The 22,681-nt window shown below is 45.7% G+C and overlaps 1 protein-coding gene across 1 annotated transcript; it reads left to right on the plus strand.

The window, feature by feature from the left end:
• Window positions 1-4,355: 4,355 nt before the first annotated feature.
• On the plus strand, window positions 4,356-18,346 carry TLCD5 (TLC domain containing 5). The gene is made up of 3 exons (XM_086958781.1): window positions 4,356-4,454; window positions 7,816-8,012; window positions 16,717-18,346. The coding sequence occupies exons 2-3, from the start codon at window positions 7,817-7,819 to the stop codon at window positions 17,253-17,255; spliced, it is 735 nt and encodes a 244-aa protein (XP_086814907.1). The 5' UTR covers window positions 4,356-4,454; window position 7,816; the 3' UTR covers window positions 17,256-18,346.
• Window positions 18,347-22,681: the final 4,335 nt, after the last annotated feature.

A 22,681-nucleotide genomic window follows, 5' to 3' on the forward strand; every position in this document is an offset into this window, starting at 1 on the left:
TGTCATCCCTTACCCAAAGTACACTAAATACAAGCTAATCTGGGGAAATCCAAATAATTTCCCCTGCTGGATCTCAGAACAGTGTATCACCAGATTACCCTTGCTGCAGAATTTCAGGATTTAACAACATGCAAGGACACAGGATACTTATTATGGAAGGCCTTTTTTAATTAAACCTCCTATCTTCCTTTTCTTTCAAATTGCATAGGAACAAAAAAATTGAATTGGAGACTACAGTGCTCATACATAAATAAGTGACAGTGCGTGAAGTGGGGTGTTTGGTGACAGTAAAAACATTACATCGCATTGGAAAATGGATAAAAAGGACCCCAAGTAATTTAACAGTTTTAGGGAACTTTGATATTGTGGTCGATGACGTTTCGATCTTAGTCAATCAAGATCATCATCAGGACATTGTAATCTGAGAGCACGTAGAATTGCGAGTGTTAATTTGAAGGCAGGGTAAAGCTGAAGAGGCTCTTGCTGGCGGGAAGGCAGTGTGTCGGAGCTGAGGTCGGGTATCGGATGCCGTGCTGAGTGATCCGTTAGGGGCGGGAACTCGAGTTACTTAAGGCAGTGTCCCGGAAGGTATTTAGAAGGAGTTCAGTCTTGCGTAGTCAATCCCGGTGTGTGACGCGCTGGCAGCAGTCCGGAGCGTGACTGCTCTGCAGCATGATGCACTCTGCTGGACTGCATCAGTCTTCTTCTACGACCCCCAGACACTGGCTGCTGACACACTCCTCGTCCCCCACTTGGCTGTAGTTTAGTTTGCCCTGCCGCCCGCGATCATCACCAATGCCTCTTCTTGCGCGGCGGTCGGCGAGTCGACACTGTGTCTGACTGTGTATCCTCCTGGCACTGTTGTCGCTTCGCCGCTGCCGGTGACATTTCACTCGGGGTCATGGGTCACTGACTGAGTCCCCGCTGGTCTCTCTGGGATGGCCAACACGGTTATTATTTGTGGCGCACAGCTGCGCACGAAGAGACAGCAGTACAGCATGCCAGGGTGAGGACTCCCACCCACTCTGCCTCAGTGTGCTCACTTACACTATTTCCTCTTCCTCCAGACGTGACCTGACGGCAAGTTAGCGTTACAGCCGTATTATAGCCATCAGTGAATCACCTTGGCGCCGCTGGTAAATGCCTGGCAGTGAGTCAGTTACCCACATTCCAGTGAGTCAGTTACAGCATCATGCTGAGAGGGCGGCCCGCCCCCCATAATTAATTTCAGCTGTGTGTTAAATTTAAGCCGCGGCACAGTAGGAAATTACAGCGCCAGCCTGGAGCCAGCACGATAATTGGTACATTGTAGTCACCTAACGCTGCCGCGCTCTCCCTCAGCCATTACAACATGATTAACTATTTATGAACTAGAGCAGCTGCTGGCACTGGCTGCAGCTCGTCTCTCAGAGCAGCAGGAGCCGTGCACAGGCACCGCCGGTGGCGCGAGCTGGCGAGTCAACAAAATGCGTGACAATGCATTTCAGTGCGGTGATGTGGAACACTGCACTGAAATGGGTGAGTGTCACATCTGATGTGTGATACTTGGCACAATTACTGGAACTGTTACTGGAAGAATTTTCAGACAGGAAGTGCATGCTGCTTTCAATGTTGCATAACTAAATTTGAAGGGATTCTGACATTCAAGAATCGCAAAATGCATTAGTGTCGTAAATGGGCCACACCCATTCAGTAGGAGAGTTATGGGTGTATGCGACAATGAGCAGGCAGAGGACTCGAAGAAGTGCCAAGTAAGTCTTTATTTTAGGTGCAGAGGAAGGAACCAACGACCACACCTCCTGCCTCCCCAGTGTCCGTGAAGAACTGATTGAAAGTCCATCAGAACACCTACAACACAGGAAGCAGAACGTCGAGCACACAGTAAACACAAACAACATCAACAAAACTCACTCGCTGCACCTCAGTGCTACAATAGTGTTACGTCACCATTACATCATCTTTCCCCTTATTAAAAAAATAATAAAAGAATCCTCAAAGAACATCAGCAAAACAAAACAAGAACATTACTTATACAAATAAACAACACACAACTACAATAACTAAATCAATGCATGTAATAACCTCTAAACCTAACAGGAATTTATAACACTGGGTTTAGATCTGCCTGAATGCATGCCTCTGAGAAACCATAGAATCTTTCATATTAGCAGATCTGGTTCTTGGAGACCCCTCCGATGAAGTTGCAACGAAAGAAGCAGCAGCCGTAACAAAATTATATTTTTAGGCAAAGGCTGACCCTGCACGTGTGTGACCACTTAACCCTTCGTAGGAATGTGATATTTGCAACTATCCAAGAACAGGAAACGATGAAGTAGCAAGTTGCTGATAAACATCACCCATGACCCACCAAGAACTATGAAGATGAGAATCACCACTACAGCACCCATTTTTCGTTGCTTCACAGATTTTCATATTGTGACGAGGGTAGATTTTAACAAGATTTCTTCTTAGGGTGACCAACTGGCATGGGTGCAAATTCAGGACGGCTAGTGTAAAAATTCAGGTAAAGGGTCTAAATTCAGGACAAAAATTCAGGACAGGAGGAAGTTTTACAGACACATAAGATCAGGTCACGCAATAGTATATAAGTAAGCCCATCCATATCCAAAGATATTCAACCATTTGCAAACCTATCCACCATGTATCCTTCCATCCATCGTTTCACTCATTTCTGACTGAATCCACCTTGGCTTCAGTATCTCAGTGACTCTAATTGAATTTAACTTAATAAGTTTGTAGCCTTGCTACTGGAGGATCCTTGGACCTCACCCAGACCATTGTTCTTGTTAACTAAGCTGTGCGGCCTCGGCGGGTGGGGTCCCTGTGCAGCCCGCGGCCTCCGGATGGACCGGGAAACGACTCTGAACTCTTCTAGTTCAAGTAAGTTTATAATTATACTACTACATCAATGAGGCCGCATCTGAAAAATAAATTCATTTCACACAATGGCATCTCATCTGCAGGGCTGCTCGCTCTCATCATCCTACCTAGTGAGCCTCCTGGTTTAAATCTGCAGTCTGATCATTGTGATTATTACAGTTAATGCAGGCAGGGCCGCAGGGCTTCTCTGGCTGAGTCTCAGATCTGATCGTAGGGCACCAGTAAGTTTATAATCTTCACGGTGCACAGTGCGTGACAGTAACCACCAGGCAGGCTCTCTGCTCTCGGCACAGTGGCGGGGGAGAGTGAGACAAAACACAAACACAGGTCAGTCATCAAATAGCTAGCTGAAAACACATCTTGGCAACCGGTGAGATAGCCAGTCTTAGAAAACAAGTTTTCCCAGTAGCCCCGTTGAAATGTTTTCATGCGGCTCTAGAAAGATGAGCGTTTCAGAAATAATAATAATGTCTAAGCGAAGGTGGCTGTTTGTTTTTTACACAGCATCTAATACGGACACGCACACGTTTCCATGCAATCCTATTTTGTTGGTAACGGAGCACAGTACATGAAGATCGGCTAATTTGACAAGGATTACACAATACTCATAAGTGAAGAGACCGACCACGCTTATAAAACTGAGGTTTCCATATTCTATGTAGGGCAATGTATTCTTAGGGCAAGATCTTAGAGCTACCTTGCTCAAATGGGTGTCATTTCATATATTTATGTGTCTCCCTAGTATTCGTTACTTGATTTTGCGCACGAGAAAGTGTCACTCATAGTTCTTGAAATCTCACTCATAATTACACTGACGTTATGAAAATGTTTTATTTATTTGTATTTATTTTATATAGCGCAAACATTACCCGAAGGTGTCAGAGGGCTTTACAAAAGAACCAGTTGTGATACATAAGGATTTAGGATTACAAGAGTTACATAAAAGATACAAACAGAAAAAAAATGCAAGTGTAAAAGTTGTAAAGTCACACAAGAGATACAAACGGATACATTCTAAGAATCACATAGGAATGGTACTGAGTACAAGGGTCTACTACATATACTAGAGTTATATCTCTCTCGATATATAGACAAATAGTAGATTTGCTCAGGATTACATTTTACTAGCGATTAGGCTGGAAAAGTATATATCACATAGTTACAGAGTTAACGGGGAAATAAAACAAAAGGGGTAGAGAGCGCCATGCCAGCTATGCAGCTTTGTAACCCTGCCTGCGTCTGCCTTTCTAATTTTCGGCAGGACTCAAATTCTAGTCTGGCCTGGCGCGCGAATCGAGCAACACAGAGCCTATTTATGTCGAAGCTGTGTAAAGCAATAATGTAATCATTGAGCTCATTACAAAGAAATCCTCCAGCGGACACGAACCAATCAGAGAATTGATGGGCGTGTTTTAACTAGAAGGCAGCCGTGCAAGCGTAGTTTCCGCCAATCACAGCCTTTGATGATGCGAACCTGTAGGAGGATTCCACAGGAAGCGACGCGCTGGTGACGAAGGGTGCGGGCCGGAAAGAGGGTGCAGCTAATTTAGCAGGTACATTCTGAGCTAGCGGTGTCCTCTACTGGGTTCTGTGCACTGGACGAGATGTCCCGACCTAGCTTTCTCAACCACATTGTGCCGGACAGGCCCAGTGTGGGCCTCTGGGATATATATACGCCCCGCTGATTTGCCCACCCATTGCGCCCGGAGCAAGGCAACAATCAGAATAAAGCCTGATCTGGCGTCTGCCGGTCTTTGCCTCCTGCTCCCGGCCCGAGACTTATTTTGACTGGACACCTATTCCCGCAGTGTGGAAGCGTGTTTTAACGATTTATTGCTTAATAAAGGGGGTCTCCGCAAGCCAGCGTTTGCTCTCGGTTTGCTATGAAGTCTAAAAGAGTAAACCCTTGTTTTCAATACAATGTACGTGACCGTTGCCTGTCAGGCCGTATTTATGTCTTTTGTGTAGTTCACAGATAGGATATTTTAAATCTGTGCAGTTGAGGTTAGGTAATTTGCTATTCTATCACCTACTCTGGGAGAAGGAATATATTCGACGACGAGATCAGTGAGTACTAACTTACTGTCAGAAGCTCGTGGTGGTGGGGAGGTGATGGATAACGCAGGTAGAATAGTTATGCTCCTTGGGTCTGGGACGTGGTGCAGGGTGCACTGAAAATGACTTGTTATAAGCCATGGGTACTCACAAACATTTGCCCAGGGGCTTCAGACCATGGTCTGTGGTGTGCCCGATGGCCGCAATAATGGCAGCACGGTGGGTGGAAGTTTGTGAGGGGTTAAAGTGGGCATAGGAAAGCAAATCACATACATGTAGTCAGCTGGATTAGTGGACTAAAATGTCCTCTGTAGGGGTCTGTGTTAGACCTCATGGTCACTGGTTCAAATCTCGGTGGGGCCACTCAGCCTATCATCCTTCTGAGGCCGATACAATGAGTGCCCTTGAGTTGGGTAACAATAAACATCTTCTATTAAACGCCAAGATACACTTGGGTAAACATGCGCTTTACAAATCCACATTTTGTCTATGAGTCATGTAATTATTTTCAGGGTTTCTTTCTTTACTGCCTTCTAAAGTAAGTTCAAAGTCTCTAGAGTAGAGTCCTAGATTTGACAATACTGTGCTATTCTGTATCTGAACTGCTATCCCTCTACTGCACCTTGGGGTAAGCCTTTCTGCTTGCTGTTTTTACCTTGCAAGACAAAAGGAAGTAACCAGAAAATATAGGATCAATCCCGGCTTTTCCACTTGATCCAGCTATTTGATCCTAGGCAACTGCCTAATTTCACCTTACCTCCTTTTTCTTCATTATGGCAAATAAGAGCACCTTGAAATACATGAGTTCGGGATATATGCTTTATAGACCTCATGTGTTTGAGTTAATAAACTATAATACCCATGTATAATAACAACCCTGACCACCCAGAGGCGTCCTCTTAGCAACTGACTTGCGTCTTAGTTCACTATTGGCACTGTTGTCAGGGTGTGAGGAGGGATAAATATTTCTACACTCATTTTTTTATTTACTTCAATTAGCCTGTAAACACTTTCCCGTTATTTTAACTTATTTTTTAATGTTAGTGCTTTTTAAAGTAAACAGCAGCCAAGTACAGATTCAGCTGGGGGCTACAAGTGAAGTTCAGGAGGGCCGCATGCCCCACATCGGGCCATACTTTGAGTACCCCGGTTATAGGCATTGACATTTTATATACAAACAAGGTTTTTCGGGGGGGGGGGGGGGTTCGTGCTGTAGAAGTGCTACATACAAACAAGGTTATTTTGGGATTCGTGATATAGACATACTACTAACATGCAAGGTTTTTGTAGGATTGGCAACCTCTCTCTGTGTCATCACAGGCCCTCTTTCCAGCCCTGTTTGTTAGGGTTTACAAATTATTGTTGCCATATGTTAATCCTATTACATTAAAGAAAGATAACAAAGACAACTTTACCCTGAAAGCATTAGGTTTTCTCTCTGAAGTTTGAGACTTTAACACACAATGTCCAATAAGATACAGTGTTGTGTCCACCTTTGGTATTTCTAGAGTTTGGCAAAATGTCTTTGCATTTTCAAATTTAAAAAAATATATATGTTGTTTTGAACCACATTTTCGCTTTGTCTCATACCTATAAATAACTGGAGTTATTGGGGCCCCAGTCAGACTGCACATTTATTCTAGATAGACCAGTGTTGTGGTAAACTTTATATAGGCCAAGAGTCACATACGACCAGTGTTATCTATTACTAGAAAAATTAGTATTTCATTTTGGCCAGGAGTTGCCTCTGACCCATACCAATTTCTCGAAATCAGACCTGAGGCCACAACGTAACAATTGTGGTACGAGAGAGTGGAAATGGATGATTGGGTCTCTGGATTACAGTTAGATTAGTAATTAGGATTAGTGGGTGTATGCAATAGCAGCTTTAATTTGATACTGTGGGGTGGGACAGTGAAGTAGGGATTACCAGAATAAAGATTTGACTGAATGTTGTGTGGCTGAGATACTCTAAGTCGGAGAGATAAGTGGTGCATGAGTACAGATGGGAGAAGTATGTAGGGCCACTTAAAACAGGTATTTTCTCATGGCACCCCTTTATGGGGGCCAAACTGGCATTTGGACATACATTGTTATGCAGCAAACTCAAAGCTGCACAAATGGAATAAAGAAGAGGAAGGGTGCAAAAAGTGTATTGCCTGTTGAGTAAAAATATATTGAGATGGCCCTAGAGCAATGGGATTTATAATCTATGGGATTAGAGGGAAGGACTGATGATTTGTGAAAGCCACGCTGTCCTTCTGTCCATCCATACAGGTGTGTATTATGCTTACTTATCCAATCTCTCACCCCTTGCTTCAAATTCATACAGAGGTGCAGTATCAAAACATGGTAATAGCAAGATTTCGGCCCTTGCTCACCGCATCAAAGCACTGCCCATCTAGCCTAATGACAGACATGCATCCGTCCATATCACTCCCATGGAGAACAATGCTACCAATCTGCAAAGGAGCTTCAGTGCCTCATGTTTGAGGCAGTGTACAAATGGAGCTGTAGTGTGTTGGGTTTTGTGAGGTAGACGTTCAAATCCTCACTGGCAGTTGGCTGAAACCAATATATGTTAAGACAAGGGAGTGGAAGATAGGATATTTAATACAACACTGGAGCAACCAATATATTGATTTTCAGTGTTTATTACTGTATAAGATGGTTGTCAGAGTGCTGTGGTCAAAACAACCTGATGTTTGTTTGTGTGTACATTATTCATTAGTATTGATCCTCCTAGGGATGTGACGTGCAGTCTCGTGCCCAGAAGATCATTCGTTGATTACTTTGAATTTGTTCTGCTACTATCGCTTGTGCTTTCTTTTCCCTCCCAACCTGCACCTCTCTCTTCAGGATGGTGTCGCCCCTGCTTCTGGTCGCCTGCAGTTTCATCGGCTGGTTCTCTCTGTATGCATCCTTTTGCCATCTAAACAAGAATCGGAGTTACGAATGGAACTGTAGAATAGTGACAGTGATCCATGGGTTTCTTATCATCTCTCTCTCTGCCTATGTTGGTTTTATCGATGGACCCTGGCCATTTACCCATCCGGGTGAGTTTTAGGCTAGTATATCACTGATGTAAACCTGCAGGTTTCCTTTTATCTGATTGCCACTTTTTTTGGTCCTGTTTCTTGGATGTATTCTTATCAAATTTTAAACAAGGAGATTGCGGTTCATTGTACCTTAGTGGTGTTGCAGGTGCACCACCTGAGTCACACTAGCGGAAAATCCTAGCTTGGGTTTTGGAAGACAGCTGCCAGAACAATGTTTTTCCTTTCTTAGCATCTCTTAAGACACTTCCAGCTGCTGCTCCTCACTTTGTGATAATAAATTCTGTCTTTTTATCGTGTCTGTCTTCCAAGGACTGTTAATGTTCGCTCATTAGCAACGAGATGCTTGCTTTTGAAAGGCTATCTCTTCACTTTTATCTATGGGCTGTTTAACTCATGATTGCCTATAAGAAAAGAAGGCAGAACGTGGGGAACTCAATTTTATTTTACATTTCACAAGTCTACCAAGTGGAACTTTATGATACTATCAGCTAGTCCTGAGTTCTCAGCCAATAGCATGTTGCATTGTTCAGCTTGTAGATTTCCTTTTAATACTTTCATTATGAGTTGAAAAGTCCAACTGTGCAAAGTGCTCTTGGCTAAACTGCAAGAATTGGCTGAATCTGTTATACATGACATAGTGGCACTTGTCAGCAATGTTTTAACATTTTACGAAGTTCTCTAGTTCATTCCAAAAACTGCTCGTTTCACTTGTAAAACTAAACTTAATCTCTGCTCACACATTTTAAGAGGATTCTCTTTCATTGGCACCATTCACTGAAAACAGCACTGGTAATGCCCCGGTTACTTACCGGTAATCTTCATTACTCCGAGTCCATGTCTACCGTGCCACAGTAATTACCCATGAGCCTCCGGCTCCACACAGAACTCCAAGCATAAAAAACAGCGCTCTAGTCTCCCTCTCCCTCCTCCAAGATGGTCCCCAGTGGCTCCAGCCAATCCCATAAAGGGATACAGAGACCTCCACTCGACCTGAAAAACCAAGCGGCAGACATGAAGCCACCACCAGGGCCGGGAGGGAAGGGAAACTATACTGTGGCGAGGAAGACATGGACTCTGAGTAATGAAGATTACCGGTAAGTAACCGGGGCATTACCTCCTCGTCCTGTCTTCCTCGCCACAGTAATTACCCATGAGCCGATACCAAAGCAATCAGCTTCATGCAAGGAAAACACTCCACAGAAATCATGCAGAGAAACATATTTCAATCACAAGAGGTACAAAAATTCCACAGAAACATACACCTCAAGGAATCCCAGCCGACAGCGCAGAAGAGGCAAAGGAAACGGAACCCCCACCCCCAATCTGAAGGCGACAATGGGACATGAAAGTATGCTTGGACGACCAAGCTGCAGCCCGGCAAACATCCTCCATGGACACCCCCGTAAAAGAGGCCCACGATACAGAAACAGATCTGGTGGACGGACCCTGAACCGGAAGAGGGGGAAGGTCAGAAACAGAACCATAAGCCAACAGTATGGCCTCCTCAATCCAACGACTGACAGGGGACAGGGAGGGCTTCAGGCCCTGATGAGACAAACCAAAATTGACAAATAAATTGTCAACCTTACAAAAGGAAGAATTGCGTGACAAATAAACCAACAATGCACGACGCACATCCAACAGGTGGAGAAGGCAATCCTCAGCCGAGGAAGGACCAGGACAAAGAATCGGAAGAACCACTTCAGCAGAACAGTGAAAATAAGAATCCACCTTAGGAACAAATGTAGGATGAGGCCGCAATACCACATGACCAGACAAAACGACCAAAAATGGAGCAGACCGCAGGAAGGCACCCAGCTCACCAATACGCCTGGCAGATGCAATAGCCACAAGAAACACCACATTGAGTGCCAAGATCTTCAGGCCCACCGACCCCAAAGGCTCGAAAGGAGCCGACTGCAAGGAACGCAACACCAAAGAAAGGTCCCAAGGAGGAGAACATAAGACAGGACGGGGACTTGCAAAGAAAGCGACTTAAAAAGTCGAGCCACCAAAGGAGATTTGAACCAAAGGCAGGACATGAAATGCCCAAAAGGCGGCCCATTGAGCCCTGAGAGTGGAAACGGCCAAGCCCAAAAGGAAACCAACATTAAAAAAATCCGGAATACGAGCAGGGTCCAAAGAATCCAACGACAGCTCGTGACACACACACCAAGAGGCAAAGGTATCCCAATGCTCAGCGTAGGACTTAAGAGTAGAAGGCTTCCGAGATTGCCGAATGACGTCAGCAACCGCAAAAAAACAACCTGCATGCACCCGCGATCCCCTCTCAAGAGCCAGGCCCGCAGACCCAGGGACCGGAACACAGGCAGAGGTAGAAGAGGACCCAACAGAGGATAAGGCACGAACGGTAACGTCCAGCCCGGAGACACATCCAATTCCAGCAATAGGGGACACCAAGGGCGACGTATCCAACCTGGAGCAAACAGAAGGACATACGACCTCTCCCTCTTGAGCTTCTGCAAGACTTCGGAATCAGGGGAACAGGGGGAAAGGCATACAACAGACCCTCTGGCCAAAGGAACGACAGAACGCCCACTAACCAGGCATCCCGGCAAGGCATAATCATGCAAAAGCAGCGGATCTTGGCATTGTACTGGGAAGCAAACAGGTCCACAATCGGAGAACCAGACATCCTCCGTAACCTCCCGAACACCAATCATGTGAGGGTCAAAGACCCCATGGAAGGAAACACCTGGCTCAGACAATCCGCCACAGTGTCCTCCGGACCCGGCAGGTAAACCGTAGACAGGGACGCCAGGATCAACTCTGCCCAACAACAAATCCGACGGCCGATGCAACTGAGGGAACGAACCCCACACCCTTCTTGATGGTCGACATAGGACAACACCACCTGAATATCCGTCCGGATTTGCACATGGTGAACCAGAAGAACATCCGAAAAAGGCCAACAGACCCAAAAGGACGGCCATTAGCCCCTTGTAGTTGGAAGAACAAGACAATACAGACCGAGGCCAAATACCCCGAGTCGTTGAATCCCCCAGAGTAGCGCCCACCCCAGCAGGCCCGCAACGGTAGTGAGAACCCGAGTGGGAACAACCAGAAATGGGCGGCCCCTGGACAGAAGACCCTCGTCCAACCACCAAACCAGGACCACTCGAACATCAGCGGACACAGGTATCAAAACACACACATCCAGGGAACAGGGGTCCCAATGCAACAAAAACGAGGGACACCACCGGATACATGTGAAGGCAAGCCCATAGTACGGTCAACAAGGATGCAGACATCAGTCCCTGAACCTGTATAATGTTCAGAAATCCTCGACCGGTAAAAAAGGCTGGAGGTTGCCAGGCAACCAAAGGAAACACCCATGTCACGCCTTCTAAGGATGTACACCAGGAACCCGTGACGCTCCAGGACATGGCACACTCTCTGGACATGCAAGTCCGCCTTAGAAAAAGAAGAAGCAGAAATAAAAATGTTGTCCAGATAAGGAAAAACACTAATGCCCTCCCCATGTAAATGTCCAATAAGAGGAGCCAGAACCTCATCAAAGACCCTGGGAGCAGAGCAGAGCCCAAATGGTAATACCTGGAATTGGTAATGACGACCCAGGACTCAAAATCCGAGAAACCGCTGAGAGTCGGGACGAACAGGGATATGCAGATAAGCATCCCTCAAGTCAATGGAAGCAAGGAAAAACGCCCTGAGACACCAGAGGAAGGATCAATTGAAGCGAAACCACATAGAATTTCTGTTGAGGGATGAAAGTATCGACCCACTTCAGGTCCAGTACAGGTCGAAGATCCCCGGTGCGCTCGGACACCAGAAACAGGATGGAATACACGCCCAACCCGAACTGACCGTCGGGCACAGGAATCACCTCAATTTTGGCCACCAGGGAATCTATGCCTTCCAGAAGTGCCAACCCCTACAGAGAATCCCTGGGACAAGGAGTGGCCTTGAAACAGGCAGGGGGAGTCTGGGCAAACCCAAGGAGCAAACCATCCGAAACCACCTGAAGAACCCTTCGGTCCGACACAGGTACTCGCCAAGAGTCCATGAAGCAAGTGAGGCGACCCCCAACCGGACCTACACCAGGAGCGATCCAGTCATGATTTGGAAGCAGGAGCAGAGGAGGCAGATGCACCGGATAACCGGGACTTATCAAAGGAAGGAGCACCCCGGCCACGCCCCCTTCCACGAAAGGGTCGACCAGCCCGACCCCTCCTAGAAGGACCAAAAGCCCTCTGTGAACCAAAGGCACGGAAGCTGCCAGGCCGTTCAGGAGCAAGCAGTATACGGTCTCCCGCTGTCTTCCTCACCATCACGTCCAGAGGTGAACCAAAAAGCCTAACCCCAGAAAAGGGGATCACCAACAGCAGGCTTTTCTGCGCAGCATCAGTCTTCCATGAACGGAGCCACAACCGATGCCTCGCAGCCACAGAAGACCCAGCCGCTGAAGCCGTCGACTCCAAAGAAAAAAAGAGACATCTGAAAACAGGCGGACCTGTTGCTCCATCATAGCCAGGATAGAAGAAACATCCACCCCCTGGTCTATCAATTCCGACAGAGACTGAAGAATCCCTAAGCAAGGACCAGATAGTGTAAGATGAACAGGCAGCAGCCCTGATAGAAAAATTTGCAGCCAAAAAAGTGCATTTCACCGCACCATCCACTTTACGGGCAACTGGGTCAGCAGGAGAAGAATCCTCTGAAACAACAGCCCCATGAGAAGACATGCCGACCAACAAAGAGTCAACCTTCACGAGGAAGGGTATTTCACAGAAAAATCCTGCAGCGGGTACCTCTTACTCAAAAAACGCGGAAAGGAACCCTTGCCCACATCTTCCCATCCATTCTCCAAGATCAATACAGAAGAACGTAGAGGCAAAGAATCAGGCTCAGGACGCTGATACAGTGAAAACAGATCGTCCTCCAGAGGTACAACAGAAGCCGGAAACACCAAGTTCCCACAAATGTGACCCAGCACCTCCTCAAGGTCTGCACCTGCACAAAGCGACCCCCGACATCAACTTCATCTTCAATGTCAGAATCATCCGCAGCAGCACCATCAACCTTCGCCTCCTTAGGAGGAACAGGCACCTGACCATGTAACGCTGCAGACTCAGCAGAATTGATCATCAGCTGTAAAAACTCCATAGAAGGTGCATCCCTGATTTCAATGAACCAGGATCACCAATTACAGTTGACACCCACACTTGCGAACGAGTGCAAAAACAAACACAGGCAATGAGTAGAATAACCCGCCTGGTAAAAAAAAGGTCCTGAGGTTGCTAGGCAACCGATAAAATCAGCCGGAAGAGCCGCGCGCACACTCAAAAACGGTCTCAGACCGTCGCGTGCCAAACAGAGCCCTGAATGTGCCCCTACCGTAGTAGACACAAGACGAAGAGGCAGCAAACACAGGCATACGCTCAAACCGGCAGTAGGTAAGGAAAGCGAACGGAAGCCTCCGGCCCCCATTGACAGCGCACCCGGCTGCGCAACGTCCGCTCAGCAGGACGCGCGGCCAGCAAGGAAGATAAAAAATGAAGAAGCGGCAGAGCAGGACTCAAGGCGTCCCGCCCAACGGTAGAAACACAAATACAGCCGCAAACAAACGCCACGAAAGTCCGCTAAGCAGGACACGAGGCTCGGAGGCAGAAGGGGGAACGTTTTTTACAATTGAAACACATCAAATAAAAACGCCATGAACATACACAGTAATAACAGAACAAACACTACTTTCCCCCAACCAGATACCAAAGGACCGAAGGGGTTGCTCAAGCAAGACCCCAGTCCCACTCACCTGACCAGCAGGGAACCCAGCACTTGGAGAAGTGCAGAAAAAAAGAACAGGTCGAGTTGAGGTCTCTGTATCCCTTTATAGGATTGGCTGGAGCCACTGGGGGCCATCTTGGAGGAGGGAGAGGGAGACAAGAGCGCTGTTTTTAATGCTTGGAGTTCTGTGTGGAGCCGGAGGCTCATGGGTAATTACTGTGGCGAGGAAGACAGGACGAAGAGGTAATGCAAAGTGTTTTGTATTATGTGTAGTGGAAATTTTTATAGCAAGCTTCACAACATAAAGGTGCAACATGAAGAGCAGCAGCGCAACCTTCCCTAACACACAGTATAAGTAAAGCACATGTGACGGTAGCAGAAGGAACATTACATGATGCTCTTGCACATACATACAGGACAGGTAGCTAACTGCATAAAGGAGGTGTGTAAGGGGTTAAAGCAGTAGTTCCCGAACTGTGCGCCGCGTCGCCCCGGTGCACCGTTTTGAGTAGCCTGGGGCGCCGCGCACGATGTGGGAAAGATAGCATTTGGGCATGTGTAGGCAGTAAAATATTATGCGTCTTTTGACACCTTAGCAGGGCTTGAATGCAGGATGAAGCTTATTCCAGCCGCAACATACGGAGAAGTCACTGCTCACTCATTTATTTGGTTTATTTTGAGAAGTTGAGTTTGAAAGGGACAAGTTATAAATGTGCAGTGGCCCCTGCAGTCTCGTCGGAAAACAGGACAGCATCTGACTTCATGAACATGTAGTAGGCCCCTCGCAGAACAAGGTGATTTCAAATATAGCTACAACTTGTAAATGTAAAATACAGCCATGTATAATTATATCCTGGCTGCTGTTCACACACTTTGTGGGAAGTTGAAGAAACACCGTGCCTGATTTTATAAATCAGAAATTCCAGTGGGCAAACTCACGTTACAGTCCAGTGAACGTAACTAGGCACTTTCTGCGAAAGGGTGCGTGCAGTCTGCAAGGCACGAGTTTATAGCCAGTCCTTCAATAAAGATAAGGTTGACAAATGGATTTATTAAGTGGCAAAACAAGCTTGTTACCCCTGAACACAATTTAAGGGACATTGTTATCACTCACCGTCTATTTCCTGAAAAACGTTTCTGAATAAAAAAGTAATGCAAGTTTTAGAATCAATTCACAGCTGGCTCGAAAATGAAAAGACAATTTGCACCAAAAGCAGTATTTCTCAGAGACATCTCCGAAGTATGTACTCAGGAAGAAGCTGCTAGTGCCACATCAATTATGACAGACAGCAGCTTTGAAGCAGGAGTGGGCTGTTAGGCGTGGGGGCAGCAGACCTATGTGATAAAAGGCACCAGGGCAGGGACTGGCAGTGGGCACCCGTGTGGTCAATTCAAAGTCATTCATGTCCTGTGCCACACACTGACCTGGGATGTAACTGGGTCTACTACCACCTCCACCTTGTGCAACTGACTCTACCTTATCCATACCAGCATGCTACAAAACTACCTCTTGCCCGTCTATTCTTCCTGCCATGAGATTGGCTCTAACCCAGCCCCACTGAGCTGGCTGGATCTTACGCAGCCCTGTCTTCTGCCATTCATCGTGTTCTGTCCCCAACCTTACTGTCCTGCCCTGCCTCAGCCCCTGTGACCTGGAGTGTGTCTACTTATAGCTCTGCCAATGCTCGCTGACCTGGCCCCACTGACAGTATATCTTACTTGCTGTTTACCAGCCCTTCCAGTCTGCCACCCAACTGACTGCCCCATCCCTACTGTACTAACTTTACTAGGCGACTGACTTTGCCTGTGCACAGTGACATGGCATGCAACTGTCACTGCATCACCCGGCGTGCAGCCATCTTTCTGGTAAGTAAGTTGAGCTGACCTATTTGGCCTGCCAGAGAAACTTTAATGATCACCAATGCTTCAAAACATAACTTCCTCTGCTTGTCATCAATTGGAAAATAAAAAAGCGCCCCAATTAATTTAAGGAAGACAACTGGAAGTACTCCTGAGGTCGGGCTTACATCCCCCCCACCGGTAAAAAAAATGGTGGGGAGCCACGGCCAACTGCTAATTTAGTCAAGGGAGCCACAGGTCAAAAAAGTTTGGGAACCACTGGCATAGATGGATGAGTGAGTGAATATTCAATTTTCACCACTATTGTCACTTCGATTATATTCCACCACACATCTTTAAAGTCTATCTGCAGTTACTCAGAGACCTTCTGTTTGTGTTGATTTTTCGATTTCCACAAATTGAGAAGTAGCCATAGCCAACTAGGCCATTGTTTGTAACAGCCCGCCACAACCTAAGTAGCTGTTTTAGCCAGGCACCCGGTACCTTTTCGTAAAGGTTTTGAATGCTTGCATCCCAGGTGTTGTCTAATTCCAGCCTTGGTGCTGTACTTGCTCAAATGCTGAGGGCCGCCACTGGGCACTTGTATTATTTGTATGATTATCCAGCAAGACTACTAATACTGTTGTGAAGCTTCCCAATAACCGCACTGTATTGTGCTGCTAAATGTTCATAGCAATAGAAATGTTTAAAATATACTTGCACACCGCACCTTTTAAAACTAGTTATTTTGATTCTATAAATTGAAATTTCATTTGATGTTATATTGAAAGGTGATTAATTTTCCCAGTTTAAAAAAACAGTCTAGGTCTTTTTTTCTCCAAGGTACATGATTTGAAATGCTTAATCCATTAACTAAGCTAATGCTCTCCATCTAACACGGAAATGTGTATTTTGCCTCTTGTTTTAAGTGCCTATTGCATGTCCATTAATGATAAGCTCAGCTCTCTTGTTTGCATGACTCTAGTTGCTTGAATAGAATAACGCTAACATTTACAATGGTTTACACAGTATTGTTGCTGTTCAATTTAGCTCTGTCCTTTAAATAATCGCACTTTGATTTCTTTGCTTACAGGATCTCTCAATACAGCTCTCCAAGTTCAGGTTCTCTGTCTCACCCTGGGTTATTTCATCTTTGACTTATGCTGGTGCGTGTATTTTCAGACCGAACGGCTCCTGATGCTAGTCCATCACGTTCTAAGTATTCTGGGGATTAACATGGCATTGATTCTCGGCGAATCTGCCACCGAAGTCAATGCTGTTCTTTTTGGCAGCGAGATCACAAACCCCTTCCTGCAGGCTCGCTGGTTCCTGCGGGAAATGGGTCACTACCACAGCTTCTGCGGTGATCTGGTGGACTTTCTGTTCGTGGCCCTTTTCACCGGTGTGCGTATTGGTGTGGGAGCCAACCTCCTCTGGTGTGAGTTGGTTTCACCCACACCACGTTGGTTCGTGAAAGTTGGTGGAGTGGCTATGTACATTGTCTCTTGGGTGTTCATGATCAGCATTTGGCGATTTGCATGGAGGAAGAGTGTGATGAAGTACCAATTATGGAGGGGTCAGGTAAAAAGGAATGGCTACAAGCAAGGGAATAACTGTCGCAAAATACAGTAATGTTAGCTTAAAACAGAACTTGTATTGTGCTAGTTTTACAACAAGTGGAAAGGCAAGGTTTAGAGCACTACTTTCTACAGAAAATATGCTGTTGAAAAGCAAGGTTTAGAGCTCTACATTCTACAGAAAATAGGCTTTAGTTGACAAAAAGGGAAAGCCTGAGTAGATATTGTAGCCTTTCAATGGAAGTTTATGGCAAATGGACACATGAGCCTAAAGTAATGTGGAGAAGGCACAGCTGAATTTATCAGATCTCACACTAGGAGTAGTGAGGTTTTAGTTTATGGTGAATTGCTATTTTCTAGTTGGGTGACCCTGGCAACTCCAAATTCAGGGATTTGTGAGTAATGTGGAAAGCTGCCTGAAGTGCTGCCACTAACAAGGGTACAGTGTTCGAGTCTTTTGAGGAACACTTTTTGGGCCTGGTCCACCCAGTTTGGGAGTAATTTGAGTCTCCTTCATCATTACAAAGAGGGGCACATTTGAGCCTCATAATAGAGCACTGGTCATCCACATGGAAAATATAGAGTGATCTTTTGCGGGGAAGACATACTAAAATTGCGGAGATGTATTATTTGATTGGTGCGATAATGTCTTCGCAGAGGAGTTCAGAGCTGAGCACTGACGTTGTAGAATACTGATTAGCTGCCACTTAAAAGCCATCAGGGTTATCATAACACATTCAGCCCCAAAAATATCCACCATCCAGGAGGGGCACCCTTTTGAAGTTTTATAAAAGTGAATCAAGTGAAGAAAGACTGTTTACACATGTGAACGATAAGCTGGGTTGGTACCAGCAAAGTAATCATTGTGAAAAACATGTCATCTTGCCAAGATAAGAAAACCTGTGTAGCTCCTTCATTGGCAAGCACGCTCACGCAGAGCAAATTGTGTCTACCTCTGATGTACCTCGAGTGCGACAAGTATTAATAATGGACTACGAGTCTTAAGTCCCTGGAGGAAGATGGGGATGCAACTGAACATGTTGTGATGTTCTTGTTAAGGCTTGCTGGGTTTACAGTTGAAGTGTGTGGAATTGTGGTTCACTTTTGAATGTTGATTGTCAATAAATAGAATATTTTCATAAACAATTGTCTAACAAGGTTGTTTTGTCAAAATTATTTTAGAATTCTAAAGTAGAAACCACAAATTGTTATTAAGTTGGAACACCTTTGAATGTCAAGGTTATTGAATTAATTCTTACATTGGCGCAGCAGGAAGAGTTACTTGACGCTCCTGGGCCCCACTTGGGAAAATACCTGGGAGCAAAGTATGTTTTTGTTTCCATGTTATTTAGTAATATTTTGTAAAACAGCCAATTGTAGACTTGACATCTATGGCTACTGAGTTTTTTAGTTCATCAGGAGTCAGGACACTTTTCAAATTATGATGGAAGATCACAATTTGGTTCCCTGACCCACCTCTTTATATTCGCTAATTGTCGAGGGATGATTTTCTACTACTTTGACTTTTTGGAAGTTCAAAAACACTCAAATACCACTGTTTCATCAGCGTTTCTGTATTGTCTAACATTTTACTTAATAAAACCTTTCTGTATTCAGACCAGGAGTTCTCTAAAAGCACATCAGATTGTGCGGAATGTCCCTTCAATGACATTCTGAAATTCATCACCAGTTTCAGATTTCAGTGAGCAAATTCGCATTTGAAACCCCTTAAAAACGAAAAACAGGCTTGCCTAATTTGAATGTATTTCTCTGCTGATTGGTGTTTTAATTTTCTGTCTGTTTATGGATGATTGGGTTTTTCATTGTTTACTTGAAAAATTGTCATACCTAAAATGGCCCGCTTTTCTGCTGGGAGGAGGGGGGGGCTAATCTTTTCCTTTTTAGGTCGAAGCCTAGCGTAACACTGCGCAGCAGTGTTTGCGCAGCCAAAGATTTAATGATTTGGAGTAGGGGGCTTAAACCCGCCCCTCTTCTCCATTGGCTGGCTTCCTAAACGGAGGCCAGCCATTGGAGCAGAGGGGCGTCACTCCATTTCATCCCCGTCCTTTTCGGATTCGGGGGTGTGTTTTTTCGTTTCTTTGGCCGTCACTCAACAACAAAAAAAACACGCCCCGATTCCGAAAATCTCGGCGCTTTGCGGCAGCCATTTCTGCCCGACCGCCGCACTTCCATAACAAGCAAAAAGCAAGACGTGCCATTTTAATGCAAATAATGTGAACGTATGAAAAAATGAAGAGAAATATACTGCATTGCTAAATTTTTGTACGTTAACATTAAATATACCCCAAACATCAGAATTGCCCATTACAAAGTCTTAACCAAAATTATCAACTTCGTTTACAATATCTGTGCAGATTGGTGCTTTCTTTCAGTGTTTTCCGCGCAACTGAACTGTTGAACACGAGAAAAAAACTCTGCTCCGCCTTCATCATACCTGCCTTTGAGTAGCCCTTTGCCCCGTTTCTATGTTGCTGACAGCAAGACGCTGCTCTAGACCTTTTTCACTTCTCAGGCATTGCTCGATCGTGCTTGCAGGATCTTTGGCACCCGTCCCTGAGAGTGAGTGCACTGTTACTTGCTTGCAGCACTTTGGACTGATGTTCAGCAAGAAACATGATTAGCATTTAGGATTAAAATGAGCTTTTCTGACTTTTTTTGTCCAATGTGCCTTTGAGTCACCCTGAGTCATGTACTGATCGTCTCTGTGTTTCTCATATTCCCCTACTATGGGAAGTACCAGGAAAAGATCCAGCAACTACGCAGGTGTGGGCTCTGGCAGCAGTGGGGTGAATAGTGGATACAGTTACAAGAGTGTTGTGAAGGGCAGAGTGGCTCATAATGAAGCACAGTTCAGCTAGGAAAGAAACACAAATCAAGTCCTTTTTGCATGCTGATGTGAATAGAGGAATTCTAACGACACAATGAAGTGGAGGGGTTAATAAAGGAAAAGGTTAATAAAGGCAAAGCCATCAAAGGTGTGGAAGAGTAATTATTGAACTCCGAATGAAATAGTATTTACAGTTACATAAATCTGCTGTTATAATGCGGATCCGTCAAAACTACTTGGTTGTGACGGGTTACAGAACCTTAGGCAAAACAATACGAGGAACATTAATTTCGAATTGATTTAGTGTACTCATGTGTGCATTAATTGCATTTTATCTAAATAAAAATGGGTTTATGAACTAATTTTATTTTGGCTACTAGCTATTCTCGGGATCATAGGATATATGTTTCTTTCATTATTGGGTAATAGAAATAAACTGATAAAAATGTGGTGGCTTAAATGTCTTAAGTAACAACTAAGTGTATTTTCTGTTCTATAAGCATCCCACTGAAATCGCGAGCTTGGCTCAAACTTGAGTCCCCATATTTCTGCCCAGTTTCATGGTTAAAGGCAATTTTATCGATAGTATTCACATTTCCTTACAATGCATCACAATTACGGCAGTGAGTGGACTTGCGTTTCTGCTAATTTTGGAGATGCAATGACATGCTCCATGCCTGAGAGCAAGATGTGGGTATTGCCTTTATTTGAGGTTGACTGAACAGTGGTGTCACGTACAACTCGACCCCAACAGCTGTTAGTATGTGTTATATTTTATGCTATCACATTCCTTTTCAATGTTGCTTCACAGAGTGCTTTTTAGCCCCAAACCACCGCCAGCGTCCATTTAATCTCCGTGGAGCGATCAACATTTCATGGGGGGCCTGTGCACTAGTAATCCATTGATCGCTTTGACTGCAGGTGGTAATACGATCTCTGATGGGTGAATAGATGCAGTATTTATGCTTTGTCTACCCAGGCTAGACATACAGGAAACAAAAACATCACTTTTTACAACATTAATTCTTTTCCTAATAATAACGGTCATAAAATAATAAATGTGGAGGGGCTTGGGCAGAAATAGCAATATGTCCAAACATGTCGGTCAGCCTTCCCTTAAGGGGGCCGCAGCCGTGATATGTACACATGAAGAAGTGTCAGGTGTATCAGACCCTCGGCTAGAGGGGCTGGCTCTCAACTCTGCCATGTATGTTTATCAAACGCACTGCACTGGAAACTGAAGATTTGGCCGTTAATATACTAAGAAATGACCCTCCACACAACTTTGAACAGTCGGTCTCCCTGTATTGGGTTGCCGCAGAGGTCAAAGGACACTATTGGGGGCAGCTGCAAGTCCGAGGCACGGCCCTCCACACTTCACACTCAAGCGATGCTATCTATCGCCAGAGGCGCTATGCACGAACTCGCCGCTGATGGTCGCTCACGCAGCTCCCCATGAGCGCAAATTCTCGCACGGCCCTCTTGAGCCGGACAATCATGCTTTGGGGGTCCTCGGCGCCATGGATCCGGTGCAGACCCTTGGAGGGCGGCAAGGAGCAGGCCTGAACTGTTCTCTCTGAGCTCACCTGCTCCAAAGTGTTTACCTTCTGGGATGGGGCTGGGGGTGTGCCAGGTGGCCTAAGTGAAGTGCAGCAGGCAGGCAGCCCAGCCTGTTCCACTCCTTCAGCGCCGGGGTTCTTTTTTTCTTCCCTCACTGCAAGGCACACTCCGGTGTACCGTCCACCGGCGCTCTCCGCCAGCCGCTCTTGCACCCATCCATCCATTCACCTTTGGTGCGCCTCGAAGTCTCAGCTCCAACTGCTTCTCCATAACTTCAACTTGGTTAATGCTGTCACATTATTTAAAATAAACCTAAATAAAACACATGTTCGTATATTAAATAGGATACAAGGGGGAGATTGCTGTACTGTTCCTATGTAGGAAGGGGGGAAGGTTTAGCTGGCATGACCAAAGGTGTTTGAATGGCACCTTGGGGCATCCATTGTGTTGGATGTATTTGCCTCACACACCCCGAAGGATGTCATGCTTCATCATTGGCGTTTGCTCCTCGTCGGGGAGGCGGTGCAATCCCCGACGGGCTCACCTCAAGAGGGGCTCTTTGGCGGAGATCTTTTATCCAACAGCCTTGTGGTGAAGTGGGGGGGTGTGGGCAGGATGATGTGTGATGATGGGATGATTGCTAAAATGTAGCTATGGGTACCGGAATTACCTTTATTCTGGGGGTCCCCTGGCTGCAATTAAAAAGTGGGGCTAGCTTACTAAGTGTCAACAGATTAGGTTGAGTGACACTAGAGAAGACTAGAGATCAAAGTGGTCGACATGTTTCTCGCAAAGGGTCAAGTTACCCGCGATTCATCAGGACCTTTACAAAAAGTGAGGAAAGGGGGAACATGCTTGTGTCATGTATGTGGTGTGTGTTACCTCTGTGGGGTCTCCTATGCCAGAAGGTCAGGGACTGAAAACCACATGAGGGTCGGCGGGGTTGGATATCAGGGGCGAGACCATAAGGTGAGGCTCAGCATGCCTGTATCCTTGCCGTGTGACCTACCCGTTACCGCCGAGCTCGAGCTGCTATTATTGGGTCTGTAACCTCGATTCAGATCTCCGACCCC

Source organism: Lissotriton vulgaris, chromosome 2_1 (assembly GCF_964263255.1).
Source record: "Lissotriton vulgaris chromosome 2_1, aLisVul1.2, whole genome shotgun sequence".
Lineage (NCBI taxonomy): Eukaryota > Metazoa > Chordata > Amphibia > Caudata > Salamandridae > Lissotriton > Lissotriton vulgaris.